Source organism: Anabrus simplex, chromosome 9 (genome assembly GCF_040414725.1).
Source record: "Anabrus simplex isolate iqAnaSimp1 chromosome 9, ASM4041472v1, whole genome shotgun sequence".
In the NCBI taxonomy this organism is placed as follows: Eukaryota; Metazoa; Arthropoda; class Insecta; order Orthoptera; family Tettigoniidae; genus Anabrus; species Anabrus simplex.
In genome coordinates this window covers 77,548,999-77,561,521 of record NC_090273.1, presented here as the reverse complement: position 1 = coordinate 77,561,521, position 12,523 = coordinate 77,548,999, and the positions used below count along the sequence as shown (strand labels likewise).

The following is a 12,523-nucleotide window of genomic DNA, read 5'->3' as shown; positions in this document are numbered from 1 at the left end:
ATTATATACAATAATGAGAGTTCCAAAAAGAGTTACTAAGCCGCGACGGCTAAATACACACATAATTGAAATATACACATGAATAAATAATAATAATAATAATAATAATAATAATAATAATAATAATAATAATAATAATAATATCTGACCGGGGTTTGTCAGGTTACAACCGCCTGATCTATATAAATATTGAAAAAAAGGGGGGGGGGGGACAAACAACAGTCTTGTCTCACTCCTTTGTGGATTGCTGCTTCGTTAAGTCAGGATTGCTTCACGGGTTCCTATATTTCTTTCGAAGCCAAACTGATCTCCCCTTTGCAGCTTTAACTTATCTTTCCATTCTTCTATAAATGATACGTGCTAATATTTTGCAAGCGTGAGATACTAAACTAATGGTGCGGTAGATTTCACACTTGTCATTACCAGGTTTCTTGGGAATACGTATAGCAACATTCTGCTATTATATGTTCATAAATTATGTCTTTAAAATTATAATGGTTTATATGGATCACCCTTTATGTAGTTTTACGTTTACTTAACATACCTTCTCAGTCCATAACTCACGGTGCTGTTGGAATACACTGTGCCATTAGCACTGAACTCAGGTGCGCGCCGCTGCTAATTACTACATCTGACGGTGGCTTTTAGCAAGCGTCTATTAGGTTATAGCTTCCAATACATTATTTAACTTCATTATATGGGCCATGTCGATGGAGTCACGCTGCCGATATAATAGCAACATTAAAGCAAAATGTACGGCATGAGACATTCTTCCTCCTGGTTGTGGTGAGAGTGCACGAGTTCAAAGGTCTGCTGCTATGGTGTGTCTCCACTTGTCGTTCCTTAATAACCAATCATTTTCACTTTAGGTTTCCATCCTACAAAATAATTTATAATTGAATATTTAGCTTTCTGCCATCTCTTTTCAATTGCGACTCAGTTAATTTATAAGTGTTTGGTTCTTCAGTCTGCCGAAACTAATTTGGAGTAAATACATTTATAAACTATCTGTAAAAGGGAACACATGGTAATAGAATTACAAATGAAAAAGAAACAACTTAATTAAAATAGAATGACGGTAAATGCTGGAGTAGAGGCAAGGAAGGACATCATTAACATACGTTCCAGATTTCAATTTTCTAAATATTAAATATAAATGATAAATATTTATTTCTGAATATTTGAATATGGTCCACCTCTGAGGTGTAGTGGTTAGTGTGATTAGGTGTCATCCCCCGGAGGCCCGGGTTCGAATCCCGGTGGTTTTCAACTTCTACTCCAGGCAAATGCCGGGATTGTACGTAACTTAAGGCCACGACCGCCTCATTCCCGCTTCCTTGCCTATTCCTTCCGATCTTCCCATCCCCCTACAAGGCCCCTGTTCAGCATAGTAGGTAAGGCCGCCTGGACGAGGTACTGGTACGCCTCCCCAGTTGTATCCCCCGACCCAAAGTCTCACGCTCCAGGACACTGCCCTTGGGGTGGTGGAAGTGGGATCCCTCGCTGAATTCGAGGGAAAAACCAACTCTGGAGGGTAAGCAGATTAAGACAGAAATATATTTGAGTGTGGTTTGATAGAATCTGATGATGATCTTTCAAGAACGTAACGTGCCATTCTATTTTAATTAAGTTGCTTAATTTTCAGGTGGTTTATAAATTTATTTACGCATTGAATTTGAAATAGACTTTCAGCTTATTAGGTGGCTTCTTCAGAGATAGAGTCGGTGCGCGGATTGCAAGATCACGCGTTCAAATAGCTAGAGGTAGTCAGATATTTGAAGGGCGTAAAAATGTCCATTCGGTACTCCACGTCGTAGAATGTTTATATGTATAAAATCTCTGGTGATAAATTTGGCGTTTCTCTGCAGAATTAATTAACAATCTCAGCTATTCATATCCAATTGATATCTGGTTTGTTATGCCATCTGGTAGGGTAAAATGCAACGTCCAAATGGACGCGTTGGCAACTTAGCGTCAGATTAAAATGCCTGCATACTGTAGCTAAGGCCATACGATAATGATTGTTTTTCTATCTTGGCCAGCTGTGGACCATGTGAAGTAACTTCATGATTTTCTCTCTCTCCTTCTCTTCCCCTCTTTTCAGCATTTCTTCTCTTTCACTATCAGTCAATACTGATCTGCATTTAGGGCAGTCGCCCAGGTGGCAGATTCCCTGTCTGTTGTTTTCCTAGCCTTTTCTTAAACGAATTCAAAGAAATTGGAAATTTATTGAACATCTCCCTTGGTAAGTTATTCCAATCCCTATCGCCCCTTCCTATAAATGAATATTTGCCCCAATTTGTCTTCTTGAATTCTAACTTTATCTTCATATTGTGATCTTTCCTACTTTTAAAGACACCACTCAAACTTATTCGTCTACTAATGTAATTCCACGCCATCTCTCCGCTGACAGCTCGGAACATACCGCTTAGTCGAGCAGCTCGTCTTCTTTCTCCCAAGTCTTCCCAGCCCAAACTTTGCAACATTTTTGTAACGCTACTCTTTTGTCGGAAATCACCCAGAACAAATCGAGCTGCATTTCTTTAGATTTTTCCAGTTCTCTAATCAAGTAATCCTAGTGAGGGTCCCATACACTGGAACCATACTCTAGTTGCGTCTTACAATGGGCACTATGTTCCCTTTGTTCCGTCCGGACAGATATCCTTTACTTCTTTTCTCTTTCCTAGACCTCGCCAAAGGCCTTAATCCTTTTTATGAAAATTGCTCTAACTAATAACTCGTTTATTGTGATAATCAGCTCAGCCGTATCCTGTTTAACGCTGATGAACAATCGGATTTATGCTTTTGGTATTTTTATTAAAATGATCAGATTTTCTCTTCGCCACCCTCTCTGCATTCATCCGAACCAAATCACCATAAAAGGTAGCCCAATCCTCCGCTTCCTGAGACTCTATGAAAACTTTTAATTTTTGAAATGAAGTTCTTTATTGTTTCCTTTCCTCCACTCATTTTTAGTTTTCTTTAGACCAAGAATTCTTCTTAATACTTTCTTACTTTTCTAATGCATCAATTTCTGTTTTTTGTAAGACGAGCATTCAGCTACAAATAGGCACTTCGATTTTATGACGGTGTTATAATCATGAAACCTCGCACATTTGATGTTGTTTTTCGTTGTAAACATCTTTAGTTGATACATAAGCTAGTTACATTTTTGTGATATTGTTTTGTTTGCTTGTTTATAAAAACCATTAGGCTGAATTATTTCTCGGATTATTATTATTATTATTATTATTATTATTATTATTATTATTATTATTATTATTATTATTATTATTATTATTATTATTGTACATTCTGGCGTTTACTCAGTTTTCTATCGATCCAGTAGGTTTTTATGAGCTCGTTTTGACAAACACGGCGTTCATCGGACCACTTTGCACCAGTCGTCCACTTCACATCCCGGAAAGTCCCAAAAGTCACAATGCTTGTTCAGAAAAGGTCTCGTTTGTCCGCCTCATGTGGTCGTAGGCCCATTTCTTTGAGGTCCTTCTTGACGCTAACGTAGCAGGGAATTGTTGTTTTGGTTTTGAGTCAAAATTAGTACAAGTACGTTTTGTCCATCGAGAGTCGTCTATCCGTCGTAAGTGACCGTATTAGCGAGCCCTGCGTGATCTTCTCTATCTTAGAGAAGGCGTCTTGTCTGGATTGTCTCATGTCCATCTCGTTTTCGTAATTTGGGCCAAGTGCACATTTCTGAGAGAAGATAATGCATTCTGACGCATAGAGAGTTACCGGATTGACAACAGTGTTATAATGGTGAATTTTGGTATTTATAGAAAAGTAACTTTTGTTATACATGTTCCGGGTGGTTTGGAAAGATACCTCCATTTTCTTGTTGCTCTGGCCCCTAATACCTCTATATCTAGTCCGTTTGGTTGGATTCACTCACCAAGGTATTTAACATATGCACACGTTTTATTGATCCATATTTGGTGTTCAGTTGGGTCGTGTTGCCTTCGATGTTTGAAATTACTTCTGTCTTTTCAAAGGAGATCTCCAAGCCTGTTTGTTTTGCTATACTATTATTATTATTATTATTATTATTATTATTATTATTATTATTATTATTATTATTAGGTCATTCAAGAGCCTCCGTGGCTCAGGCGGCAGCGCACCGCCCTCTCACCGCTGAGTTCCGTGATTCAAATCCTGGTCACTCCATGTGAGATTTGTGCTGGACAAAGCGGAGGCGGGACAGTCTTTCTATGGGTACTCCGGTTTTCCCTGCCATATTTCGTTCTAGCAACACACTCCAATATCATCTGTCATTCATTAATCATAGCCTCAGAGGAGTGCGACAGGTTTAGGCCGCCGGCACAATTCCTATCTTCGCTGCTAGATGGGGGCTTCATTCATTCCATTCCTGATCCGGTCGAATGACTGGAAACAGGCTGTGGATTTTCATCAGGTCTTTCAAGTATATACAAAACTTGCTGAAGACATTTCAACTACAGAAGAAAAATTACCAACGGATACCGGTGATAGATTTCTGAATTTAGTATACGAAATTATCTTTGATTTAATCACTCAGTCCAAAGAAGAGAGATTCAACTGAATATTCAGTAAATATCGTAATAAGGGCCGTGGATATCTTTAAATGTCTTGAATACAGTAGGCTCCGTAATTTTTGGTAGCTCCCCATGAATTACCTTTTTTCCTTACAATTTGCTTTATGTCGCACCGACACAGATAAGTCTTACGGCGACGATGGGATAGGGGAAAGCTCGGAGTAGAAAGAAAGCGGCCGTGTCCTTAATTAAGGTACAGCCCCAGCATTTGCCTGGTGTGAAAATGGTAAACCACGGAAAAGCCATCTTCAGGACTGCCGACAGTGGCGTTCGAAGCCACTATCTGCCGGATGCAAGCTGACAGCTGCGCGCCCCTAATCGCACGGCCAACTCGCCCGGTACCTTTTATTATACAGTCGTGATTGCCTGTGGTTTTGAATTAGGCGTCATCTTCAAAAATATTCGGGCGGAAACTGGTGAGGAACTGTCCCGCAACAACGCAAGTCTGAACGGGTGAAATGAAGATAGTCGATTCAATACACTTCTATTTAAAAGTTGGAGATGGTAAGTAAGAATTGAATGGCATTGTAGTAGGTAACTGTCATGTCGATAAATGAATAGGGAAAGAAGAACTAATTTATATGTCTTGTCGGATAGTGTTACAAAAATGTTACAAACTATTGCCTGGGGAGGCTTGGGAGCAAGGAGGCGAGCTGCTCGACTAAGCGGTATGTTCCGAACTGTCAGTGGAAAGATGGTGTGGAATAACATTATTATACGAATAAATTTGAGGGTAGAGCTTTTAAAAGTAGGAAAACCTGGCGAGTTGGCCGTGCGGTTAGGGGCGCACGGCTGTGAGCTTGAATCCGGGAGATAGTGGGTTCGAATCCAACTGTCGGCAGCCCTGAAGATGGATTTCCGTGGTTTCCCATTTTCACACTAGGCAAATGCTGGGGCTATACCTTAATTAAGGCGAAGGCCGCTTCCTTTCAACTCTCAGGCCTTTCCTACTCCATCGTCGCCATAAGACCTATCTGTGTCGGTGCAACGTAAAGCCACGAGCAAAAAAAATGTAGGAAAGATCACAGTAAGAAGATAAAGGGGAATACAAGTGGATAGACTGGGGCAAATATTCATTTATAGGAAGAGAAATTAAGGACTGAAATAATTTATGAAGGGAATTATTATTATTATTATTATTATTATTATTATTATTATTATTATTATTATTATTATTATTATTATTACCGTTGTTTGGTGGATTAGCAGAGGTGAAAGAAGGTGCTGGGGTGAACGGGTCTCAAACTACGAAATTAAAGTTAATTTAAAATTTAACAAGGTTATATTTTCTTTTCAAAATTCAGAAATAACAAGAATGGCAGGTACAGAGTAGCAAGGCAACAAAAGTACAATTACAGTATTTACAGGATTTGGGCTTCGAGCCCCGAACTCACGATTCTTGGGCAACTAGCCCAACTTTACCCCAAAACAAGATTTAACAGAGGGGCAGAAAACCCCATTCATGCCCAGGAGCACTTGCTCTAAATTACACAGAAAAGCCTCCTCGAGGCATACAACACTCAATTTTCAAGAAAGAGCCACTCGCTCTCAACTTTAAGCCTATCAAAGGCCATACCAAACTCCACCTTCAAGTTGTCCTCTAAGGACAAAAACACAGGGGTAAAATACCCAACCTACTGAGGCCTATTAAGTGAGAAAAGGTTAATTACATGGCCTCTAAAATACCAATTTGAGAGGAGGCGATCTGCACTCCTAATACATTTTGTTTAAAACCTAATCTGGCTCTAGGCCGCTAATGCAAGGGCTAATCCCATACTAAAGAGGTGACTTTAGAAAGAAACAATTTACATTACGTTAAGGAAGAAAAGTAGAGAAAATAAGTTCACCTCAATGCAATATGAGTGGGAGCTCGAGAGGGTTAAGCACTCTCTATCCCGATATGCAGCTTAAGAGAGAATAGATACAAAGAGTCTTTACATTTTAGGGAAAAGTTACATGGTGGAAACGCTTCGGACCCGCCCCGAGAGTTAAACTGCTGAGCTAGTAAGAAAAGAAGTTATTAAACGGCCCTTACCTTGTTGTTGAACTGCTGCCCGAAGAAAGAGGCGCTTCCCGCCCCCTGCTATGTACTTTACACACTGAAAGATGGTACTGAAGTGGCGCCGAGACCCTAAAATCAGCAGTTTATATACTCTCGCGGAAAGTTCGAGGCGTTTCGGAAGTGAGAACACCCGCCCACAAAAACTTTATTGGTTAGGGTTAAGCAAGATATTCAAGTGGAGAAGATACATCTGATTGGTCAGAAATTAATTAAAGAAATTCGGGATTGGCTAAATTCAAAACAAGGGGAAAGAAAGGGTTATACAGCCAACTTAAACAATAACAGAAAGACATTTAACAAGAAACAAACTTTTGAAATAAAACTTTCTCCAAAAAACAGTTCTTTCACTTCGCACTAGGGTGCACTGTTGTAGTTCTTCAGTAGTGTCCTCTAGAAGAGAAAGTTCACACTTCTTACTACAGGTAAAACAAAAATACATCAAAAACGACCCAGTTCAGAAACTTCAAAATTTCCAAGTAGTGACATCTTCTGAGAAACTTGAAAATTAACACAGTAGATAAAGTTCAGACTTCCTCCAGCAGAGGAGTTTCAACTGGCGCAAAGTTTAAATTAGCGGCGTGGAGGTGTACCGCCCGGTACAATTATTATTATTATTTATCCCGCTTAATTGCAGGGTCTCCTGTTTTGCACTTCTTTCTCCATTTGATGCGGTCTTGTGCATCTTCAGCAGAGACTTTCGCCACATATTTTTTCTAGCCAGTGAATTTAGATGCAACAGATGCATTTACATACCGGTTTGTTGCTGAAAGCTTGACGTTGAACCCTCCTCCTTTACCCGGGCTTGGGACTGGCAACCGCGACTACTGAGCTACTCAATTCACCGAGCAGTAACTGCAGGTGGAGTTATTTTATCAAGGGAAATCTTCCATAAATTTTCAAGTTCTTTGACTTCATTTAAGGACAGACTAGATAAACATTTTGTAGGGAATCTGCCTCCTGGGCGAGAACCCAAAATTCAGATCAGTTATGATTGATTGATTGATTGATTGATTGATTGATTGATTGATTGATTGATTTACGGATCGGATCGGAGCTATAAGCTCGAAGGTGAGCCCCTGGTTTCGTTACAATAATGTTGGAATGTAGTCTGATATTACAGACTTCATGCCAGTATTGCTACAATATTTGATCACTGAATGCAGTGAATTTGTGAATCCTAATTCGTAAGAGATCATGTCACATAATCTGTGTTGTTTTGTCTTGCAGGAGAACTGTTCGGAGTTCGAAGCCATGGTGGCCGCACAGTGCGACGCTCTCATCCGAGCCATCCACGAACGCAAGCAGCAGCTCCTCGAGTACATCCGACAAGACAAGGACCTTAAAGTGCGGACTCTGAAGGACCAAGTGTCGACGTGCACCTGTAAGCTACAGCACACCACAGGGCTCATACAGTTCTGTATTGAGGCGCTCAAGGAAACAGACTCGGCGGCCTTCTTACAGGTAATTGTCTTCTCAACAGAATATAATGCGCTTATTCATTGGGGGCTGTTGTCCCAAGTTGTATCTTAAATAGCGTGTATCAACATCCTTCCCCGAAGTTCCACATAGTGCAGGGTGTAAAATTTATTCATAAATTTGATTGTATGTATTTATGTATCTTCTAATTTCATAGTTAACAATATTCCAGTAACATCAAGCCATACGATGTCATCATCACATCGTCATCAAATATTGAGTCCAAGGACTGGTTTCTTGTCGCGAAATGGGACCGTCCTACGCGATTGACGATTGCTGTATTCATTGCTATATAGTTCTCCTCTCCAGAGCTGTTTTCATTTATTTCTACGTCTACCCCGAAGCTTTTCCCCAGGAATATAGCTTTCTATCCCTCTCTGTGGTGTAGTGGTTGGTGTGATGAGCTGCCACTGCTGGAGGTCCTGGTTCGATTCCAGGCTCTGCCACGAAATTTGAAAAGTGGTACGAGCACTGGAACGGGGTTCACTCTGCCTCGGGAGGTTAGCCGAGTAGAGGATGGTTCAGTACCCACCTCAGCCATACTCGAAGTGGTTTTCCGTGTTTTTTCATTTCTCCTCAAGGCAAATGCCCTGTCCAAGTGCTCTGTGCAAGAACTCAAGGCCACGGCCGCTTCCTTCCCTCTTCGTTGTCTATCCCTTCCAATCTTTCCATCCCCTCCCACAAGGCCCCTGTTCGGCATAGCAGGTGAGGACACCTGGGCGACGTACTGGTCCTTCTTCTCAGTTATATCCCCGACCCAAAGTCTCAGACTGGCCTTGAGACGGTAGAGGTGGGATTCCTCGCTGTGTCCGGGGGAAAAGCGAACTCTAAAAGTTAAAGGGATAATAAAATTAAAATGGCCTTCAGCAGTAGTTGTTACTAACGGAGAATGGGGTAAAGTATGACCAGCAGGAAAGTCCTTCTTTGCAGATTAATTTCAGCAGATATATATTTTGCCTAACTGTACACAAAATTTCAGAATTTGTCATCTTCTCTATTCACGCAGCATTAAACACTGCGCAGAAACACTACATTGCAAGTCGGCTTCGGTTCAGAGGACCGCGGGTTCGATTCCCGGCCGGGTCGGGAATTTTGACCTCAAATGATTATTTCCCCTGGCTCGGAAACTGCGTGTTTCTACTGTCCCTAACATCGGTGCAACTCACACACTACACACAGCACTATCTTTCACTACAATAACAGGTATTCCCATACATGGCAGATGCCGCCCACCCTCGTAGGAGGGTCTGCCTTACAAGGGCTGCACCGGGCGAGCCGAAGAAGCCCTCGGACACTCCCGGCACTAAAAAGTAAAATAAAAAACAGATATGATAAATAAATAAATAAATAAATAAACAAATAAATACTACATTTCAAAAGCCTTCAGATATTTTATATCACTTTTAATGAAGACTTACGTTCCTCGACAACGGGTACATAAGAATTTTTTTTAAGGCGCCTTCATTGTTTGCGTAGAACGCGTATATCACTGAGAGTATTTAACTTACGATTATTTTTAATGTCTCAATTAACAGATGAAAGAGGAGGCTGCCTCTCTCGAAAAATAAATTGAAAATCTGAAACGTAGCTTTCATGAAATAAGCGCTTCAATGTAAGGCAAAATTTGTGCTAAGTACCGCATTTTCCCGAATAATACCCGCACATTTAATTTTTTTTAATTTGGGCCGATGACCTAGATGTTAGGCCCCTCTAAACAACAATCATCATCATCATCATCATCATCATCAAAAAAATTGAGGCTCGAAATTGGGGTGCGGGTTTTATTTGCGTCAAAGTTGGCAAATTTTCGATGTTGGATGTAGAGTTACGCTTTATATAACCGCAGATGGAGGAAAACATTACCCATATGTCATATTTAAACGGAAAATAATTCAGACTTTTAATTTAAAACTGCATTTACACTTTTTTAAATAGTACTTTACAGATTAATTTAAATTCAAAAATTCCCCGTGTCACGATAGAATGCGTCTTCCGGGACGTGCAAGGGTAGCTTTCCGCACTTTCCTTAACTTTGGTGTGCCGACCGTGTGTTTCACAGTTGCTAACTTCCTATGAAATCGTAGTTCTTTTGTATTCAGCGTTTCAAAGAACGCCACAATATCACGTAACAGGCAGAGTGCGGAGAAGCGGAATCCACGAACACTTGCTATGCCGACAATTGTCGAAAAATTGTGGCTCATAATATTGTAATCAATTCCTACGCACCGAACAATATTGTCAATACCATTGAAACTGCTTTTTTTATGCCTAGCCAAAACGGACGTTTTTGAAAGATATGGGGTCACTGTATTGTGTTGCAATGCAAACGGAAGCGAAAGACTTCCTCCCTTCGCCATAGAAAAGCTCGATAAGCCACGATGTATTAAGAGCGTCGGGTACTTCCCGTGCAAGTACAAGGCATCTAAAAATGCAAACAGTACAGTAAACCAAAAAAAAAAACCAACAACACTTGAACAGGGGAGCCAGCATAATTTGTCCTCGTCTTTGAATCGTGTTTCTTTTTTTCCTTTCGTTGCGTGAGGTATATTTCCGACTGAGTTATCCAAGTGCATTATTTGAATACCTTAAATATACATTGTTGGATACATTTTGGATTTTTTTTCATGGCATTTGAAAGGTTTAAACTGTGAATCAGTATTAGTTGACTGCAGTAAAGGGTCTTGAATATTTTGTGATGCGGCAAGGGTTGGCATTTCTGAAGCACGAGTTGGCAGTTAATTCGAAATCACGTAATTCGAAGTTAGATTTGTGTGTCCCAAAGAGATTTTACTGTATCGCAGAACTAAGATGAAATACCTAGTCCTACTTGCTAGATTTCATGGCAAATATATTTTATGGCATTGACAATGTATTTTTATCGTCTCAAAATATGTTCAGGCAAAGCAGCTATATCCGTAAATTTACACGTTCATATTTGCGTAAAGACGACGAGGACCTGGCGGATTGATATGAAATGTTTGTTTATGCCTGCTTTACTCCTTCAGTGGAAGGAATTGTAGTTCATTTCGTTTTTTTCAAAACGATCCTTCCTAAAATTACGGTGCGGGGATTATTCGCGTAAATACAGCATGTGCCATCACACGCACACTCTGTTATAAGATGGCACTGTGTTGACTCGCGCGCTCAGTCGGAGGTTAGCTGAAACATTGAAAACAATATACAGTAATAAGTAAGTCTACGAAACCCCCAAAACCATGTGGCCATTGCAATAGTGACAGCCTACCATAAATGTTTTTATTTGCCGTCCAGGTTTCTGAGGTATACCAGGGAAATGTATGAAGGATACTCGCACAAAGGTGGAGGTTGAGCATGTTATGTTATTTTCTTTTTTCGTCCCGCCAACTACCTTTGACGGTTTTCAGAGACACCGTGGTGCCGAAATTTTGTCCCGTAGGACTTTCTTTACGCACCAGTAAATCTACCGAGTATTTGAGCACCTTCAAATACCACCAAGGAATGAACCTTCCAAGTTGGGGTAAGAAGGCCCACGTCTCAACCGCCTGAGCTACTCAGCCCGGCACAGTAGTCTAGTCTTCTACAAGAAGGCGGCACTCCAGATATAAAAATCGATATTTTGGTCATTTTTGATGACTGAAATTGAAAGGATTGAGTTTCTCTTTTCTTATCACGAAGTTATTCGGCTAAACTCAATTTATCACAGTAATAATGCTTTGTTTGCCAATTGTAATTTTACATTTAAATCCCATTTTTCTCCCATAATATTCTGGCAAGTGTATCAAAATGTTTATGGTATATGTATCACGGCTATATTAAGAAACTTGCCTATGTAATTTTTGATTGCAAGATTTTTTCAAGTATCAGGGATTTTTAAGTCCAAAATTTTAGAACGTGAAAATTACACAGATTTTAGTACGATATATCTCTTTATATAAATTATGTACAGAAAAATCGATACGTAGTGCTTTTAGTAGAAGTATTATCTATATAATTATTAATCCACATTAACGTGTTAAATTAATTTAATGAAAAAATTGAATTAAAATATCAAAAAGGAATTTATTTTGGACAAAACTATTAATATTGTGTGTGAAAAAAATGTTCTTGATATCTCTACCTTTATTTACATGACATTCGCACAAAGTTTCGTGCAAATCCTTGCATTAGGGTAAAAATATATTTTTATCTCCGTAGTGTCGCCTTAAAGCAAACCTTGCTTGAGCAATTCCACTCTTAATTTCCGTTACCCAACTACCACCTTCATTAATTTTCGGGCCTAAATAACGTTTTCGACTGTAGTACAATGGATTGTTAACCGCAGAATTCGTGGAAACTCTGAGATGACCCATTCTTTGCGGCGTTAATTTCTGTCCCAGATTTTTCCGTTGTATATGTATTTCTGGTTATTAAGGACTGT

The 12,523-nt window shown here is 39.9% G+C and overlaps 1 protein-coding gene across 1 annotated transcript in view; it reads left to right on the top strand.

Moving 5' to 3' along the window:
* The window catches only part of Trim9 (E3 ubiquitin-protein ligase Trim9), a 343,327-nt gene that overhangs the window by 127,770 nt on the left and 203,034 nt on the right, over positions 1 to 12,523 (top strand). Inside the window, exon 3 of the mRNA XM_067153370.2 lies at positions 7,879 to 8,112. Coding sequence (XP_067009471.2) covers positions 7,879 to 8,112 — 234 coding nt within the window. The remainder of the gene's footprint in view (positions 1 to 7,878; positions 8,113 to 12,523) is intronic.